The 19,381-nt window shown below is 44.3% G+C and overlaps 1 protein-coding gene across 1 annotated transcript; it reads right to left on the reverse strand.

The window, feature by feature from the left end:
- Window positions 1–8,384: 8,384 nt before the first annotated feature.
- LOC101825802 (vomeronasal type-1 receptor 3-like) lies at window positions 8,385–9,767 on the reverse strand. The gene has a single exon (XM_005086731.2). It carries the CDS (start codon window positions 9,748–9,750, stop codon window positions 8,803–8,805), a length of 948 nt encoding a protein of 315 aa, XP_005086788.2. The 5' UTR covers window positions 9,751–9,767; the 3' UTR covers window positions 8,385–8,802.
- Between the last annotated feature and the right edge of the window lie 9,614 nt (window positions 9,768–19,381).

The raw sequence follows: 19,381 nt of genomic DNA on the forward strand, positions 1-19,381 counted from the left end.
CTTTCTGCACCCATGTTAATAATGCCTCCAAATATGGCATCACCTATTTTAAATCTCATTCTGGCTTGGTGGGTCCCTATAGGAATGTTCCAAAACATTTAAGGGGTCCCCCTTACTTTTCGGTCAGGGGGTATCCCGTTGGAAGTGTAAAGGCTATCCATCGTTAGTGGTTTTAGATCTACACTCTGTAGCCCAGTGGAATCATCGTTTTACATTTAGTGCAAACCGATGGAGGCCTCACGCCCCCAGCATTCTGAGTTTTGTTTGGGCGTTGCTTTGCGAAACGTCCCTGACCTCCAAATACCCAGCAGCCATTCTTTGAACCCAAAGCCTCGTTTGTCTTAAGGTGTGTTGCTAAAGCAGCCGCAAGGGCCTCTGCTTGGTTAGAAAGAACCTAAGTCCCTCGTATTTTGAACCAGGGCAACAGCTTTGCTTGCCTCAGTGGTCTCTCTATCCCAAATCAGATCCTTCACTAGAGCCTAAGCCGCCCCCAGGTGGCAGGTTACTGCCTCTTGCACCCGGTATGTCTACCGGAATGCTCTAGTATGTCTACCGGAATGCTCTAGTATGCATGTCTGCGAAATGCTCCCTGGGTTTTTGCTTCAGTCCCGAAAGCGCAACATTAGTGTGGTTAAGTGCTTTTGTGGCCCAAAGCCGCACTTGGTCAAAGTAGTTAGGCAGTCCTTGCATCTGTGAAGCAGCGTTTACTCCCTCACCTTGTAAGGCATGGGGTGGGTGGTTCCGGGAACTCCTCTAGCAGCATTTCCCTGTCTGAGAATTTCTCCCTCATCCTAAAATGTGGTTTTCCGTCGGCGGAATTGCACTCTAGAGAGGACAGCTCTGGTTAAAATTTTCCAGTCCTGAGGGGCGTTTAATGTAGTGGCCAAGGATTCGAACATCTGAGTAACAAAAGGAAAACGCAGCCCATTCTCCATGACTGCCTTTCGGATCCTTTGTAAGGTCTCCGTATTCTGTCGCTTCCATCTTTGCTGTCCGCCTTGTTGGTGGATAAAATCACTGGGAATAGTTCTGGAAACTCTGAAGGAGGGTTTATCACAGCATCATAAAAAGGAAGCACGGGGGCGGGGGGGAGGAGGAGAAAGTAGCGGGTGCCAAGAACTCAGCGAGTTCCTTTGTCTAAGGATTAGGCGTCACTGTCGCGGGTAAAGAAAACAGCGGCCAATTCGGGCTTTCGGGTTTTTGATCGTGCATGGGTAGAAGCCACTGCAAGCAGATTTTTAGCACTTTCAACGGAATACAGAGGGGAAAGATCCTCATCCGTATTTGATCCATAACTAGACAGCTGTTCTAGGGCGGGGGACATAGAAGACACTCTTGATTTGCCCACATTTTTGTGTGTAGAGCTGGGCAACGGGGTGGGCTGTGGTTTCAGTTCGCCTGCGCCTTTTTTTTTTTTTTTTCAGAGTCAGGCGAAGAAGTGGGCGGCGATTTCAGTTCGCTCGCGTTTTTTTTTTTTTTCAGAGTGCCCCAAAGAAGTGGACAAAGAAGGGGGCGGTGCCGCCAGATCTGCCGGGCTCTCCGCCTCTACCACCAAAGCTAAGGACGAAAACAAACAAACAGACCCATCAGTTCCTTTAAGGCAACTACTTATGATGACTGAGGCAATGAGGAAGAAATAAAGAGGAGGGTCTTCTCCCTCGCGTTGCCGGGCGAGCAGTGCTACCCGTTCCTAAGTGTCTCTTGTCCTACACTTGTCCAGCAAGTATCTAGGGATACTTGGTTTAGTAGAATTTATTAGGCTGTCAGGGAGAGAAAGATGCCCACACTCTAGAATCTGTTGCAAGACGTTCAGTTGCGTTTTTTTCTTTTTCTTTTTCTTTTTGGTTTTTTGAGACAGGGTTTCTCTGTGTAGATTTGGAGGCTGTCCTGGAACTCGCTCTGTAGACCAGGCTGGCCTCGAACTCACAGAGATCCACTCACCCGACTTTTCTTCTTTGGGGGTCCCTGTTCAAGGCACTGGCCTCTGGTAGCAAGCAGGGTTAGGACATGAGCCTACTCCTCATCATGGCCCCGGGTGGCAAGCTGGCCTTCGCATCAGCCTACTGTTGACGGCCTTCATTTCTTCCGTTCTGCCCCTTTCCACAAGCCCATGGACCACTCCGCTTCTCCTTTCCATTTCTCCACCACAAATCTGCTCATCATGGGACCTGTGGATGTCTTCCTGCCAGTGCCGGCCTTGAGGGCTCTGGCTAGCCTGAAAAGTCCTTTTCCATCTCTTTACCCTGAGGTGATGTCTATCCTTGTTGGTGAGGTTTGTTTCTTAGAAGCAGCAGAAAGGTGGATTCTGTTTCCTAATCCAATTGGTTAGTCTGTGTCCTTATATTGGGAAATTGAGACCATAAATGTTGACAGTTATCACTGAGCAGTGTTTATTGATTCTTTTTTTTCTCTATTATGATGTGCACTATCCCCCTCAAGTTTTTATTTGCTGAACTGGGATTATTTACTCCTTGTGTCTTCTTGGGTTGAAGTTTTCTTTCTACTGCCTTCTATTGAGCACGATTGGCAGAAATGGTTTGAACTTGGTTTTATTGTGGAAGGCTTTTCTTTCTCTGTTGTGATTGATAGCTTTGCTGGGTATAGTAGTCTGGGCTGACATCTGTGTTCTCTTAGTGTTTGTAGAACATCCATCCAAATCTTTCTGGCTTTTAGAATCTCCATTGACAAGTGAGGTGCTATTCTAATAGGTTGTCTTTATATGTTACTTGGTCTTTTCCCCTTGCAGCCTTTAATATTCTTTATTTGTTCTGTACATTTAGTGTGTTGATTATGTGCTGTGGGGAATATCTTTTCTGGTCCAGTATAGATGGTATTTTGTGCTTCTTGTACCATGATAGGCACCTCCTTTTTTAGACTGGAAATTTTTCTTCTATGATTTTGTTAAAAATGTTTTCTGGCTGGGCATTGGTGGTTCATGCCTTTAATCCCAGCACTCAGAAGGCAGAGGCAGGCAGATCTCTATGAGTCTGAGGCCAGCCTGGTCTACAGAGCAAGTTCCAGGACAACCTCCAAAGTAATACAGGGAAACCCTGTCTCGAAAAAAAACAAATATATATATATATATTTTTTTTTTTCTGAGCTGGGCAGTGGTGGTACACCTTTAATCCCAACACTTGGGAGGCCATGGGAGGCAGAAATAGGTGGATCTTTGTGAATTTGAGGCCAGCCTGGTCTACAGAGCAAGTACTATGATAGGCTCCAAAACTACACAGAGAAACCCTGTCTTGAAAAACCAAAACAACAACAACAAAAAACCCAAAAAACAAAAAAAGAAAAAAACCCACAAAAACAATTCTGTGCCTTTGACTTGAGTTTCTTCTTCTTCCCCTGCCCCAATTATTCACTGACTTGGTCTTTTCAGATTGTTCTGGATTTCTTGGATGCCTTATGCCTGTATTTTAAAAGATTTAACATTTTCTTTGACTGGGCTATCCATTTCTTCTATCTTGTCTTCAACAACCAAGATTCTCTCTTTCCTGTCTTGTACTCTGTTGGTGAGGTTTACCTTTCAGGTTTTTGTTTGAAATCCTAAATTTTTCATTTCCAGTTTTATTCCAGTTGGGATTTTCTTTAGCGATTCGACTTCTTTCATATCTCGAGTTGCTTTCATTATTTTATTCAATTCTTTTTTGGGTTTCCACAGACTTCATTAAGGGATTTATTCATATCCTCTCTAAGTTCCTTGAACATAGTCTGAAGACGGGCAATAATGAATTCACTAGACCCAAGATAAATGATAAATGGGTTTTTTTTGTTTGTTTGTTTTGTTTTTCGAGACACTGTTTCTCTGTATTGTTTTGGAGGCTGTCCTGGAACTCGCTCTGTAGACCAGGCTGGCCTCGAACTCACAGAGATTTGCCTGCCTCTGCCTCCCGAGTGCTGGGATTAAAGGTGTGCGCCAACAACGCCCGGCTAAACGGGTGTTTTATTGGGGAACAATTTACACAGATCCGATCCAGGACCCTAGAGAGAGCATGAGCCATTAAGTCCCCCCTCAGCTTCCCTCTTTCCACACCTGAAGCCACGCCCAAAGGGGTGTGGCCACTAACACAAATACACTGGTAAGGAAGATGCTGCTAAAATAGTCATGATAGCTATGCACCGTCCTTGTCTTGTGCTTCCATTAATTATATTGCAAACTCCAGGGTTTACTGAAATAGGGGTACTGTGTTATGGAGGAGGTGTATTGTGTTGGCTATTCATGTTTGTGTTTTCATGTGGAGTTACAATGTTTGAGGTGTTTCTTGATGTTGCTATCTGGTCTTGTCTGTATTTGGTGGTTGCTCTATTCTTCAATTGCTGTTGCTCATTCTGGATCCTGGGCAACTGTGGTTGCTGTACCCTGGTAGAAGGTGTTTCTGGAGGTCACTGGGTGGCAGAAAGGAATGGAGATGGGCTTGGAGAAAGGGCTAAGAAGGGCTTTGGAAAAGAAGTAGGGGTGTCAGGTCTGCACTAAGAGGCAGAGTTCTCAGGGAGTGGAGGTGTGATGGGCAGAGAGAGGGGCTTGTACAAGCAGATTTTTCTCTTGGTTTTTCGGCATGCTTGTTATTCCTACATATACAAGTCACTGATTTTTGTTTTTTGATACTGTATCTTACTACTTTGATGAGAATTGTGAGGAATGAGTTTTCTGGTAACACTATTAAGGCATTTTGGTTATAGATTTGTGTCATCTGTAAACAGGAATAATTTGCCTTCCTTTCTATTTGTATCTCTTTCATTTATTCCTTATATCTTATTACTCTGGCTAAGACTTCAAGCACCACATCCAGTAAGGGCTGAATGGTCATCCCTGGCTCATCTTGATATTATTGTTATCATCATCATCATCATCATTATTGTTATTGTTGTTGTCATCATCACCATCACCATTATTATGTTTTTTTGAGACAGGGTTTCTCTGTGTAGCTCCATCTGTCCTGGAATTCACTATATAGACCAGGCTGGCCTCAAATGCACAAAGACCCACCTACCTCTGCCTCCCGAGAGCTGGGATTAAAGGTGTGCACTACTATGCCTGGCATCATTTCTGAATTTAGAGGGACTCCTTTTTCCCCCTCCATTTAGTATAGTATTGACATAATAAGGTCTGTTTCTCTGATTCCTATCTTCTTCACAGCATTGAAAGGATGCTGAACTCTCTGCTTAAGGCCCTCTCTACATCTATTAAGGTCATCAAACTGGGCGGTGGTGGCACACGCCTTTAATCCCAGCACTCAGGAGGCAGAGGCCGGCGGGATCTCTGTGAGTTCGAGACCAGTCTGGCCTACAGAGCAAGTTCCAGGACAGCCTCCATACCTACTTAGAAACCCTGTCTTGATAAACCAACCCCCCACCCCCACTCCGGTCAAAAAGATCATCAAATAGTTCCTGTGAGTCCATTTTATATGATGTATTTTTTTTTTTGCTTGTATATGTTGAACCATTCTTGCTTTCTACAGAATGAAACCAATTTAAATGTTATATATGATCTTTTAAGATGTGGTTTTGATTTTGGTTCTTTGGTTCTTTCCCTCCCTCCCTCCCTCTCTCCCTCCATTCTTTCTTGAAAAGGGTTCTCTGTATAGCCTGGCTGTTCTGGAATTCTCTGTAGGCCAAGATGTTCTTGAACTCAGAGATTTGCCTGCCTCTGCTTCCCAAGTTCTGGGATTAAAGGCATGTGCTCACACCATCCTGAGTGTTCATATTTCAATAAGAAACTTTTTCATCAGAGAGAGTGGTCTATAGGGCTCTTTGCTGAATCTCCATTTGATTTTGGTGTTAAGGTAATGGTGGACCAGAGACAGATTGGCAGTGTTCCTTTCCGTATTGTCATGGAATAGTTTGAAGACTGCTGGTGTCAGTTTATCTTTAAGTGTCTGACATGGTGATAATTTGTGTTAGTCAGGCTTCGCTAGAACAAATAGAATCAATATTTACTAGAAGGAGACTTATTAAATTGATTTATACTATGTGGTTGGGCTAGTCCAATAATGTCTGTCTTACATCAGACCAGCGAAGTGAAGTACCTGGTAAGTGCTCAATACAGTAGTCTGGGTGTCTCAGTAGTCCCAATTTGATGCTGAAGATCTCAGATGAAGGTGCAACGTGGTCTTTTCCTTTTTGTGAGAACTTTTAGTATTGCTTCAACTTCATTGTGCCTTAGAGATGTGTTTGAGTTTTGGTAGGTCATACATACCTAACAATTTATCTATTTCTTCTAGATTTTCTAACATTTTTAGAATTTTAGGTTTTCAAAGTATTCCCTAATGATCCTCTGTATTTCATTATTACTGATTGTAATGTCCCCCTTCTCATCTCTAGTTATATCAGTGGTTCTCAACCTTCCTTTAAAACAGCTTCTCACTTTGTGGTGGTTCCCAACCATAAAATTATTTCATTGCTACCTCATAACCGCAATCTTGCTACTGTTATGAATTGTAATGTAAACATCTGATATGCAGGATATCTGATTTGCAATCCCCAAAGGAGTCTTGACCTACGGAACTATATCAAGTGTGTTTTCTCTTTCTTTCTCTTGGTTAGTTTGCCTAAGGTCTTGTACATCTTATTTTTCAGTGAACCAGCTTTTGGTTTCATTGAGTTCTGTGTTATTACTTTAGTCTCCACTACAAAGTAAATGAAATTAGTCCTTGTAATATGAACTGATCCATAACAGGATAAATTTGGAAATGAATAGAAGCATTACTATAGACCATGTATACATATATAGAATTTGAACAACATACACTTTTGTATTTAAAGGTTTTTTTTGCCATACAATATATTTCCCTTCCCTAACTATTCCCAGATCCTCTCCACTTTCCTACTCACACAATTTAATGTTCTCTCTCTTTCTAGAACAACCCCCCCAAAAAAACAAATTCAAAAGCAAAAACCCAGTAAGACAAAAAAATACCAAACTAGAAGAAAGAGAGTACATGAGAAAACATAAAGTCTGTTATTATTTAAGTCTACATTGAAAATTATTTTTAATGGAGATATGATTTATTTATAACACAATTCTAGCAACTAATCATCACACCAAGGCATTGTAGTTGCATCACTTCCATAGTCAAGAGCACAGGAAGAAAAAGATGAATGTATTCTAGTGTTCAGATGGTGTTCTCTATTCTTTTGAAGATTAAATTTAATTATTTATTTTACATACCGACCACAGTTTCTTCTCCCTCATCTCCTCCCATCCAATGCCCCTGGAATCTCCTGATTCCACCCACGAATCAAACCCTCCTTTGTTTCTGTTTAGAAAAGGGCAGGCCTCTCCTGTGTATGAACAAACTGTGGCAAATCAGGACTTGCAGGCGTTCTTCTCTACTTGTTTGACTGAACAAAACTAAAAATGATACAGTAAGATTAAGCACCTCACCTTTATTTAGGCTGGACAAGGCAAGCCAGTGTGGGGAACAGGTTCCCAAAGGGCAAAGGCAGTCAAAGCATTAGGGACAGCCAGATGCTCCCACTGTTAGGAGTCCCACAAGCAGACCAAGCTACACAACTGTAGGTTTGGTCCTATGTAGCCTCTCTGTTTGTTAGTTCAATCTGTGAGCTCTTCTGAGCCCAGGTTAGTTGTTTCTATGGGTTTTCTTGTAATGTCCTTGATCCCTCTGGCTGTTACATTATCCCCTTAAGCCCCTGTCTCTTTGTCAGGATTTACCAAGTTTGGTCAAATATTTGACTGTGGTTCTGCATCTGTTTTCATCAGTTACTGGATAAAGTCTCTCTGATGGCAATTGTGGTAGTCATTTGAGCATTGGAGACTGTCATTAGGCATAGTTAACGTTTCTCCAGTTGTGTTTGGTTCTGTCATGAACTTCTGGGCTATGCAGATTCTGGACCGTAGAACGCAAGGCTAAGTCAGGTGTGGGTTCACTCTCATGGCATGGGTCTCAGGTTAGATGAGACATTGGTTGGCCACTCCTAAAATCTCTGTGCCACCATTACCCAAGCTCATCTCACGGGCAGTACAGAATGTAGGTTAAAGGTTGTATACCTGGTTGGTGTCTAGAAAATTATTTAACAACTATTTTTTAAAGGTTTATTTATTTATTTATTATGTATACATATTCTGCCTGCATGTGTGCTTGCTGACATAAGATAGCATTAGATCTTATTATAGAAGATTGTGAGCCACCATGTCATTGCTGGGAATTGAACTCAGGACCTCTGGAAGGGCAGCCAGTGCTCATAACCTCTGAGCCATCTCTCCACCCCACTTTATTAAATCTATTTCATTACTTTTCTTATTTAAAATGAAGGCAACTCTGAATAATTTTGAATATTTTTTTTGAGACAGGGTTTCTCTGTGGCTTTGGAGGCTGTCCTGGAACTAGTTCTAGTTTCAAACTCACAGGGATCCACCTGCCTCTGCCTCCTCAGTGCTGGGATTAAAGTCATGTACCACCAATGCCCAACTAATTTTGAAGTTTTTGAAAGTTTATCTTAGTTATACTTTATATATTTGTCAAATCTCCATTTACCAATAATAAGACTTCAAAATTTAAAAGTTTAAAAAATCCTTCTTGTTTTACTATATACTATGGCTTAATAACGTCTTTCGGAATTCCTAGCTTAGAAAATTCTAGTATAAGATCAGCATTCCAAATACAGAAAAGAAAGCCTTCATTATTAATAGATTACCATGCCAAAAAATAAATCTCTTCGCTGATTAAAAAAAATCCAATATCTGTCAGTTCCAACCATCTGAATATTAGGAACACCATGGTTATTTTGGTCAGATGTGGTAAAGAATCCTCTAAGCCAGAAGGGAGTTTGTATATCAGGTTACCCATGGCATCCTTTTGTAGAAAAGGTACATTCAAAGTTTGAAAAGGAAGAAATGAATGTGGAAATAATTTTCCTATTGTTCAACAGAACATAAGGGCAGATGACTGGGTAGCCCGAAGATAAAGCTCCACTAATCAGATCCAATACTTGGCTGTTCTTAGGTCTGTGAAGGGAATAGAAGGTGACAAAGGTGTTTGAGAAATAGAAAAACATGAAGAAACCCACCAGCAGAAGGATGCTGTGTGTGGCTTTCTTCTCAGAAGAGGCCTGGGCAGAGACTCTGCAACTGTGGACATGCCGGGTCCTCCTATTGTGTCTGAACAGGAGGGTCACCATGTAGAGGCTGGTCAGCATCATGAGAAGCACAAACAGGATGTCTCTAATCATTAATGCAGTTGCAAGTGACAAGGTGGTGTGATGGCGAACCTGGTTACTTCGGCAGTACGTCTGGGAATGTCTAGAACCCACAACAGTGAAGTTGATCTGGCCCTCTACGTTTTCAACCATGGGAATATAGAGAAAGGTGTTGATGATCCAGATGAGAAGGAGTGAGGGGAAAATGCAGGACTCAAGCTTGGATTTAAGCCATGCCCACTTGGAATGGTTAGAACTGATGGTGATGGCTTGAATTGCACTCAGTAGCAAGATAGTACAGATGGAAAGGCCCCTGGTGACACTGTATGCATACAGAACTGCCTTACATCCAACATCATAGAAAAGGAGCTTGACTGCAAAGGACGCCATGACATCTGGTATCAGCCGGAACACGATGCTCAAAACATTGACAAGTGTCAGGTGTGTGAAAATCATATCTATGGGCTTCTTCAGACGAGGCTGAATTAAGAAGGTGTACATATATAATATAAAGAGCAGCGAGTTTCCCAGGAACCCAATGAAAATTTCTGACAGGAAGAAGAATCCAGAAATTAGGTCTCTTGGAAACATTATCTTTCTTTTCTTTCTCTTTTTTTTTGTTGTTTTTTGTTTTTTCGAGACAGGGTTTCTCTATATTGTTTTGGAGGCTGTCCTGGAACTCAGTCTGTAGACCAGGCTGGCCTCGAACTCACAGAGATCTACCTGCCTCTGCCTCCTGAGTACTGGGATTAAAGGCGTGTGCCACCAATGCCCGGCAGAAACATTATCTTAAGGAAGTCTTTGGTGTTCTGATTGGACAAGGCAGACCAACCAAATATCGATGCATCATGTTGTGAGGTTAAAATGAGTGGACTAGGTAGATGAATACAGTGATTGACAGATAAGCACAAGGAGATGGTAGTGAAATACACACCCTGCAGGCCAGGATCAGAGCTGGCCCTTCCAGGAGCTGGTTTCCATTATGTCTGAGAGCCTGAGAGTAGAAAGCTCAGGGTTAATGGACTCATATGGAGACACATAACATGTTAATATATGGGCCCAAAGACATTTGAATACTATGAAAGACAGATGGACGTTGTGAAGAACTAATAAGCTGAGCACTGAGAAAACAAATGACCCAAATTTTAAAGAAGGCATAGAATTAAATGTAGAGGTCTCAAAAGATGAAAGACAAATGGCTGAGAAACACTTTTCAAAAATGTCCAGCATTGCCGGGCAGTGGTGGCGCACGCCTCTAATCCCAGCACTCGGGAGGCAGAGACAGGTGGATCTCTGTGAGTTCGAGGCCAGCCTGGTCTACAAAAGCTAGTTGTAGGACAGCCTCTAAAGACCCAGAGAAACCCTGTCTCGAAAAACCAAAAAAACCAAAAAGTCCAGCATCATTAGTCATCAGGGAATTGCAAATCAAAACTACTTTGAGATTTCAACTTAGCCCAGTCAAAATGACCAAGATGAATAAAAAATGAGAGTATATGTCAGGGAGGATGCAGGCAGAGGGTGAGCATGGGGTGCAGCGAGTGGTTTGTGGTTACAGGGCTACAGCACTTCACAGTGATCCAAGCTAAGGGCTAAGGATGTAAATGAAGACAAAGACAGCGGCTCATTCTTACGAGGAGAATGGCTGATCCTTGGGGCCTGACTCAAAACCACCCCTCTGTGGGGGATGACCCTCTATTTAGGGCCTGACTCGGTACCCCTAACTTGGTACCCCTATCCAAATACACCCTCCTACCTTACTCACTGGCCAGCATTTGAGTGTAATTCTTCAGCAGTTTTCCTTCTTTCCAGGTGGCGGTGGGACCTCCATTGGTAGCGAGCGGTTTGAGGTTACAGGACTACAACACTTCACAATGATCCGATCCGAGTGAAGGGCTAAGGATGTAAATGAAGACAAAGACAGTGGTTCATTCTTACAAGGAGAATGGCGTTTATTTTTACAAGAGTGGTATTTAATACTGGTCAGGCATGGTGGAAAACCACCAAGGTCAGAAGCCTACGTTCCCAGGGCCCTCAGGCAAAGGATGGGCCAAAACCAGGAATTAGCATTTAGACAATAAGGATGGACGGAAAACAGGAACTTGCATGCAGGCCTTACTGGGAGGAGGGGACAAGAGGTGTTTTGCTAGAAGCTTCTGGTCACAAGCTGGTCGGCAGACCCCCATGGGGGAAGGGTGCAACAATGGGGACTGGCAGAGTCACTATGGAAACCAGTGTGGCAAGGGGCTGGGAACTGATGTACCACAAAATCTAGCTAGATCGCTCTTGGGTATGTACTCAAAGGACACTTGCTCATCCATGGTCACTGCTACTCTATTCGTAATAGCCAGAAATTGGAAACAAGATAGATGGCTATCAACTGATGAATGGATAATGAAGATATAATATCTATATGAATACCATTCAGCTGTTCAGAAAAATGCAATCATGATATTGCAGGTGAATGGACAGAGGAAGAAACAATCATCCTGAGTGAAGTAACCCTGTTGCAGAAACATAAATGCTGTCCTGGCGGCGGTGGCAGTGGTGGCGCATGCCTTTAATCCCAGCACTCAGGAGGCAAAGGCAGGTGGATCTCTGTGAGTTTGAGGCCAGTCTGGTCTACAGAGCGAGTTCCAGGACAGCCAGGGACACACAGTGAAACCCTGTCTCAAAAAACAAAGAAGAAAAAAAGATGTAAATTAAACATTGAACATTGTCTCCCTGTATATTGCTTGTACCTTGTACCTTCTCTCTAAAACCAATATGTTCTTTTTTAAAATTTTCATTCATTTTATTTATTTACCTACTTATTTGCCAATATATTCCTAATTGTTTGATGTCTCTGTAAAACACAGCTCAGAACAAGAGTGTAGCTACTAGTTGTCCTAACCTTGGTTTAGGCTCTTATTACACAAGTCTGTCAGGACAAGGATCAAATCCACAACTGCCTGTCCGGACTATTCAGGCACAGACATTCAGCTCACTACCTCCCACTTTACTTCCTGAGTCAAACGTCAGTGTTTGGGGCAAATGTGGTTCACACAGTTTGCAAAGGCTCCTGAAATGGAGTGGGGAGAGCGAAAACTGTTTCCAACTGTACAAAGCACAAATTAGTAAAGTGAATTCTTCTTTCATACAATACATCCAGACTGCAGTTTCTCCTCCCTCCAGTTCTCCCCCCACCTCCCCACCTCCCCTCTCTCCCAGGTCCAGTTATCCCCACCCCCGCCTCCTCCTCCTAGAAAAGGGTAGGCCTCCCATAGACGTCAGTTGAATTCAGTATAACAAGACACGGTAAGACCAGGGATATCATGGTTGGACAAAGGCAACCCGGTAGGAGGAAAAGGGTCCCAAAAGCAGGCAACGAGTCAGAGACACCCTTACTCCCACTGTCAAATATCCCCCCAAAACACAAGCCTACAACTATAACATATGTGCATAGGACCTAGCACAGACCCATGCAGGCCTCATAGTTGTTTCTCAGTCTCTGTGAGCCCCTATGATCCTTGCTTAGTGGATTCTGCAGGCTAGGCTCTCTTGGTGTCCTCTGGCTCCCACAATTCCTCCCCCCCTCTACTGTTGGGACTTCCCAAGATCCAAGGGGAGGGACCCTATGGAGACCTCCAACCTGGGATCTCTCTCTCTGCCTACTGTTTGGCTGTGGGTCTCTGCATCTGCTCCCATCAACTGTTGGAGGAAGCCACTCTGATGATGACTGGACTAGGTACTGATCTATGAGTGTAGTAGAACATCATTAAGAATCATTTCACCATGTTTGTTTTGGAGGGGCAGTCATGTTTTGTTCTATCCTAAGTCTCTGGATTATCTGGAGTGCCAAGCATGGGTCTTGTGACATGGGCATGGGCATAGACCAGCCATTGATTGGCCCTTTCCTACAAGTTCTCTGCTACTGTTGCCCTAGAATATTCTGTAGGCAGGACGGATTGTAGGTCAAAGGTTTTGTGGCTGGGTTGATGACCCAGTACCACCATTGGAAGCCTTTCCTGGTTACAAAGATGACCTGCTCAGGCTTCGTATCCTCTATCACTAAGAGTCGTTGCTAGGATCACCCTTGTAGATTCCAGGGAAACCATTGTAGTAGGTTTCCATTCACCCAATGCTCTCCAATTCTAATAGTCTCTCCACATACTCTCTCTTCCTCCATCCCTCATTTCCACCCTATTTCCATCCCCATCTGTACCCAGTCCAAGTACAAAATCTGTTCTATTTCCTATTTCCAGGAAGATCCATATGCCATCTGCCCTACAGCCTTCCTTGTTAATTAACCTCTAAGGGTCTGTGGATGGTAATATAATTATCCTTTACTTAATAGTTAATACCCACTTATAAGTGAGTATATACCTGTTTAAAGGCTTGCCTAGGAAGAGACTACATGGAGACAAAACTCTCTACTGCCACTGTCTCTGGACCTTCCTAGGTCCAGAGGTGAAGCAGAATTGTTCCACTGCAGGTTAAGCCGGGCTGCCTGTCAATCACTGTATCTGCTGAGGTTGCTGTCCTCCCCCATTGTACACACTGCTGTGGGAAACATAAACTTAGCTGAACACAGCACAGCAAGCAGACTCACATAACATAAAAGAGGCAAAAGGGGCGGGAACAAATGAGAACTAAAAACTAGAGGAGAAAAACATCCACTCTAACAGTGTGCAAAACTCTACACGTGCACACATGCACGCACTCACGTACACAGGCACGCACACAATGAGAAAGCATCTACCATCATCACACCTTCAGACAGAAGAGCCCACCACCGGAATCAAGGAGAAGGAGGGCTAAAGTCTGAAAACCATTCCAGAGTCCCACTCTGCAGAGGATCCATGACCACATGTAAGAGCAAACTGATGAATGAAGTCAGCGCATCATTTCAGGGCACAGGTGAGAAAATGAGCAGAGTGGATGGAAGGACCAGTGGCTGGAAAGGGTAATTAAAGACACAAAGGAAAAAATCAGCAAGGTAGTGAAGACCCTGACAGAAAATAGGAAAACTGAGAACGACAGAGCCAAGCAATCCAGTCAGAAGCACAGCCGAAAGCTTCAGCAGATGAGACCAAGGAGATGAGCAGCAGTTTCCAGGCTGGAGGATGACATCAAGAATGCAGCCAGAGAGCCTCATGGGACCCATCTAGGCCCCCTGCATGTGAGTGACAACTGTGTAGCTTGGTCTCTTTGTAAGGCTCCTAGCAGTTAGAGCAGGACGTGTCCCTGGAACTCAGCTGGCTTTTGGGAACCTGCTCCTCATGCTGTATTATCTTGGCCAGCCTTGATGCAAGGGGAGGAGCTTGGTCCTGCCTCAACTTGATGTGCCATGATTTGTTCAAGTCCATGGGAGGCCTGAGCTTTCTGAAAGGAGACTGAGGAGGAGTGAAAGGGGAAGGGGAGGGGGATAGATGGGAAGCCAGAGGAGGGGACTGGGGGGATGGGGACCGGGAGGAGAGGAGGTAAGGAAACTGTTGTTGGGAAGATGCCTGTGAATTAGAGGCCAGCCTGGTCTACAAAGTGAGTTCCAGGACAGTCAGGACTACACACAGAGAAACCCAGACTCAGAAAACAACAACAAATAGAATACATACATCAAGGTGTGTGTGTAAAGAATGAGCAGGGCGGAGAGATGGCTCAGCAGTTAAGAGCACCGGCTGTTCTTCCCAGGGACCCAGATTCAATCCCCGGCACCCACATGCAGCTCACAGCTGTCTGTAGCTCCAGTTCCAGAGGATCAGACACCCTCATATAGACATGCGTGCAGGTAAAACAGCAATGCACATAGAATACAATTAAATAAAAAGAAAGCAATGAGCATGTGCAGATCTGCAGAATATACCCAACCAATCTACAGTGGGGTACAGCGTGGTGAGACAAAGTCTACAGGCACTGCTGAGTTAAACAACAACACTAGAGCCAGTGTTCCCCAAACTCAGAGAAGAAATCATCATCCAAACAGACCTCAAGTAGACACACCAGAGAGGAGCCACAGCAAGACACTTCACAGTCAAGATATCAAAAATGTGAGCCCCAGAACCGTCTTAGATGTTGTAATAAGGGGAGATCGCCAACCCACGTACCAAGATAGCCACGTGAGAATGGCATCAGCTCACAAGTCAGCAACCCCAAAAGCCAGGAAAGCATGAACTGATAGACTCCTGGCCTGGAAAGGAACTGGCTTTTCAAACCAGGTGCTGTGCCCCAGAGTTCTCTTCCCCCTTGATGGAGGTGTAAGCGCGTGTCAAGACAAGCCCACGCCAGGGCAGTCCTCCAGGCTGAGTTGTCAGTGCAGAACTTACTTGTCACATTCCTTACAGCGCTGGCAGGAATACATGTGTTGAGAGATGCCTGGAGAAAGGAGAGCTTGAAAGCAGTCAGTACCTTGTAAAGAACACGCCCCCACCCCACCCCTACCCCACTGTGAGAGTGTGCACTGCCCAGATGAAGGAAACAGAATCAAGAATAGTTGTAGACAGCGGTTGGGAAACGCAAATACTTGTTGAAAGATGGGATCGTGGGGCTGGAGAGATGGCTCAGTGGTTAAGAGCCTTTGCTGTTCTTCCAGAGGTCCCAGGTTCTATTCCCAGCAACCACAAGGCAGCTCACACCTGTTGTCCACCTGTCTGTAACTCCCTGTTCAGGGGAACTGACACCCTCACACAGACATACATGCAGTCAAACACCAATGCACATAAAATGAAAATAAATTATATTCTCTCTCTCTCTGTCTGTCTCTCTCTCTCTCCACACATACATATATATCCTTGGCTAGAACACATGCTAAGACAGAGAAAGGAAAGAAGATGGTATAAATGGATATGAAGATAAAGAGATGGAGAGAAAATAAGAATGAGGAAATATTATATTTGATAGGAAACATGAGACACAATACCTGGTAAGATCACAGTCTGGAGAAGGGGGCTGGGAAAGGGGGACACTGACAGGGTCTTCATACTTCCTGCTCTTTCTCAGACCCATGTGTCTTGGATCCTCAGGTGCCTGCATCCCAGACAGGTGTGCTAAGAAGGCTTCCTAAGCACACTCCCAATTAAATTGCACACAGAATGGCAGCATGTTTCCTCCCCGTGGGCATGGCCCCCCATGGTACCTGAGGCACTGATGGCCTTGCTCTAGGCATCATTTTGGGGCACCCAGAGCAACAATGTAACAGTCTCCCACCTTTACACTGAGTCTCCGGGTGACCTCATTAAGCTAACTAGGCCAGGTGCCTTTGAGGACACACATTTCCCCATGCTGAGCTACACCACGGAGTCAACTTTGAAATCTGAAAAGTCATTATAAGTTAGTTCTCCTACAGTGGCTGAGATCACCACAGCCACTCAAGCAGGCTGAGCACTGAGCAGGACCCCAGAGATCATGCTCCCCGGTCCACAGGGGGCCATTGTGCCTCCTGCTCTTACAGTGTGCTTTGAAATTCCTCAAGCTGCTTAGAGGGCATGATGCCAGCCTGTGACGTTTAGTTTTGCCTACTGTACAGGGATGGGTCATGGCTGTAAAAACTGTTTGCCACAGACTCCTACTTTGAAATTCCTTGCTATGATAATAAAAAATATTTCTTTGCTTATTGTGTTAAGTATTCCTGGTCAACACATGCTGTAAATCTAAAAAGAACATGAGATTATACATATCCTACATGGCAAGTAACTCTGAGTACCTCAAATGTACACTTTCAAAGTCAATGTAACCCTTCCTTTCCTCCTTGGCCAGCCATTGAGAACCCTTCATATACCCCTTACTTTTAGGTTTAATGCCTACAAAGTAAAAAGCAAAAGCAAAAAAAAAAATTGGCCAGGCATGGTAGCACACTAGGGAGGCAGAGATAGCTGGATCTCCGTGAGTTCGAGGCCAGCCTGTGTCCATGGTGAGTTCCAGGGCTACATAGAGAGACCCTGTCACAAACAAACCAACACATATTCAAAAAGCATACAAGAATTTAAGGGCTTTATTTATTTATTTTTTTGGTTTTTTTTACGAGACAGGGTTTCTCTGTATTGTTTCGGAGGCTGTCGGTCCAGCCTGGCCTCGAACGCACAAAGATCCGCCTGCCTCTGCCTCCCGAGTGCTGGGATTAAAGGCGTGTGCCACCACCGCCCGGCAGGGCTTTATTTTTTGTAGTTGTAAGAACCTGTTTTTGAAGCTGTCATTAATTCATTTCCCCCGCTTAGCAACCAGAGAAATCCAAATCGTTTTCAGAACAATCTTGATGATGGCCTGAGAAGTTTTATGCAGCATGGTTTGGTCATGTTCGCTCTCTTCAGCTCCTCAAGTACCACCCCTGACTTTTTCACCCACGGTCATATTTCTCTCTCAATTGAGTCCAACTCTTCCTGCGCGTGGTTCGCGTTCTGTCGTGTAGTCGACATAACAGGCCGCACGCTAATGAAAACTGATTCAGTCTTCCTAAGCAATCATCAAATGCCAATAACCTCCTTAGTTATGAAAACTGATTCAGTCTTCCCAAGCAGTCATCAAATGCCAATAACCTCCTTAGTTATGAAAACTGATTCAGTCTTCCCAAGCAGTCATCAAATGCCAATAACCTCCTTAGTTATGGGTTGGTTGATGTGCCTACCCTCTCCTTTCATGCTGGTATTTTTTTTTTGTTTAGTCTTGTAATGCTGTGTGAATTCCTATGTGTACAACTTCTGCTGTGTCTAAAACCAGTTTCCTTGGAATCACCCCTCACCTCTGGCTCTTACAGTCCTGTTCCTGCTTCTGCAATGACCCTTGAGACTTGAGGGGAGGGGTGTGATACGGACTTTCCAGTTAGGGACGAACACTCTGAGGTCTTTCATTATCCCACATGTTGATTATTTATGCATCTCTGTGTTCATTGTTATCGACTGAGAGAGGGAGCTCCCTTGCTGGGGACTGAGGCATACGCTAATCTATAGGTAAAGGAGTAAGTCCCTGGAAGTCATCCAATGCTACAGCCATTTAGTAGGTAATAGTAATAGGTTTTCCCTTAGGGCTCATATACTGTCTAGCCCAGGTTCTCAGTCTGGTTAATAATACCAGGCGTGGGTTCCATCTCATGAACTGGGCCTGAAATCCAGTCATAAACTGGTTGCTTACCCCAGTAACAATCATGCCGCTACTGCATCAATGGGCATCTGTCAGGCAGGCTGTTAGTGCAATTCACCGGTTTCCCACCCGGGTGAGATTGGTAACTGCATGCACAGCACTTTCCTAGCACGGCTAAAGCTAGCTAGTAGGATTGAAGTTTCCCGCTGGTACCCACTTGCTTTATTTATGTCCCATGACTCGAGTATGTCTTGTCATCTGGGCTACTTTCCTACTGTTGTGATAAGACAGCATGACCAAGATAACAACTTACAGTTTCAAAGTTGTTAAAATCCATGACTGTCATCACCATGGTCCTCTCACACTACCTTGTATCACGGGATCTGTGTTCTGTCTGGCAAGAGGTTACAACACTAAAATCATACCTAATTCTTTATTGTTACACCTATATATTGATCAGTCTTCTCTCAACCCTCACCAGAGAAGGTTCTTCTCATTGACGTAGATGACAGTTGACCCAGAGACCCACAACTGGTCAATGAGCAGAGACTAAGAGACTTTGGATAGCTCAGTTTTGTGGGCTGTCCACCAGGAGACTACTCAGACACAGGTTTAAGCCAATAGAGAGTCTTTATTAGCTAGTTGGTGACTATACAAGCCCAGTGTAGTTACGAGACTTTGTCGGGATGAACTTTTCTTTTAAGTTTCATTTTACATTCCAACCCGTTTTGCCCCTCACCCCTCTTCCCACTCTCTCAATTCCCCCCTGCCCCTCCCCTCAGTCCATTCCTTCACATGGGTAAGGGCTCCCATGAGGAGACAACAAAGTCAGGCACATTAAGTTGGGGGCAGGACCAAGCCTGTTTCCCATGCATTAAGGCTGAGTGTGGCATCCCACCATAGGGACTGGGATCCAACAAGCTAGCTCATGTACCAGGGTTAGATCCCGGTCCTACTGCCAGGGGCTTCAGGATAGGTTTTTACACACACACACACACACACACACACACACACACACACACACACACACACACACACACCATACCCAGGGTTGACAAGCTCCAGCTAATGAGAACAGTTAGCTAGAAGCAGAACCACAGAAGGTAAAAAGCAAGGTTAGTACATTTAGAGACTTTCTCAGAACTATGCCCTTGGATGGATTAGGTCTTTGTTTTCA

Source organism: Mesocricetus auratus, unplaced genomic scaffold (assembly GCF_017639785.1).
Source record: "Mesocricetus auratus isolate SY011 unplaced genomic scaffold, BCM_Maur_2.0 Super-Scaffold_100038, whole genome shotgun sequence".
Lineage (NCBI taxonomy): Eukaryota > Metazoa > Chordata > Mammalia > Rodentia > Cricetidae > Mesocricetus > Mesocricetus auratus.

Coding starts and splice junctions, on each gene's coding strand:
- LOC101825802 (XM_005086731.2), bottom strand. CDS start 9,750: ATGTTTCCAAGAGACCTAATTTCTGGATTCTTCTTCCTGTCAGAAATT.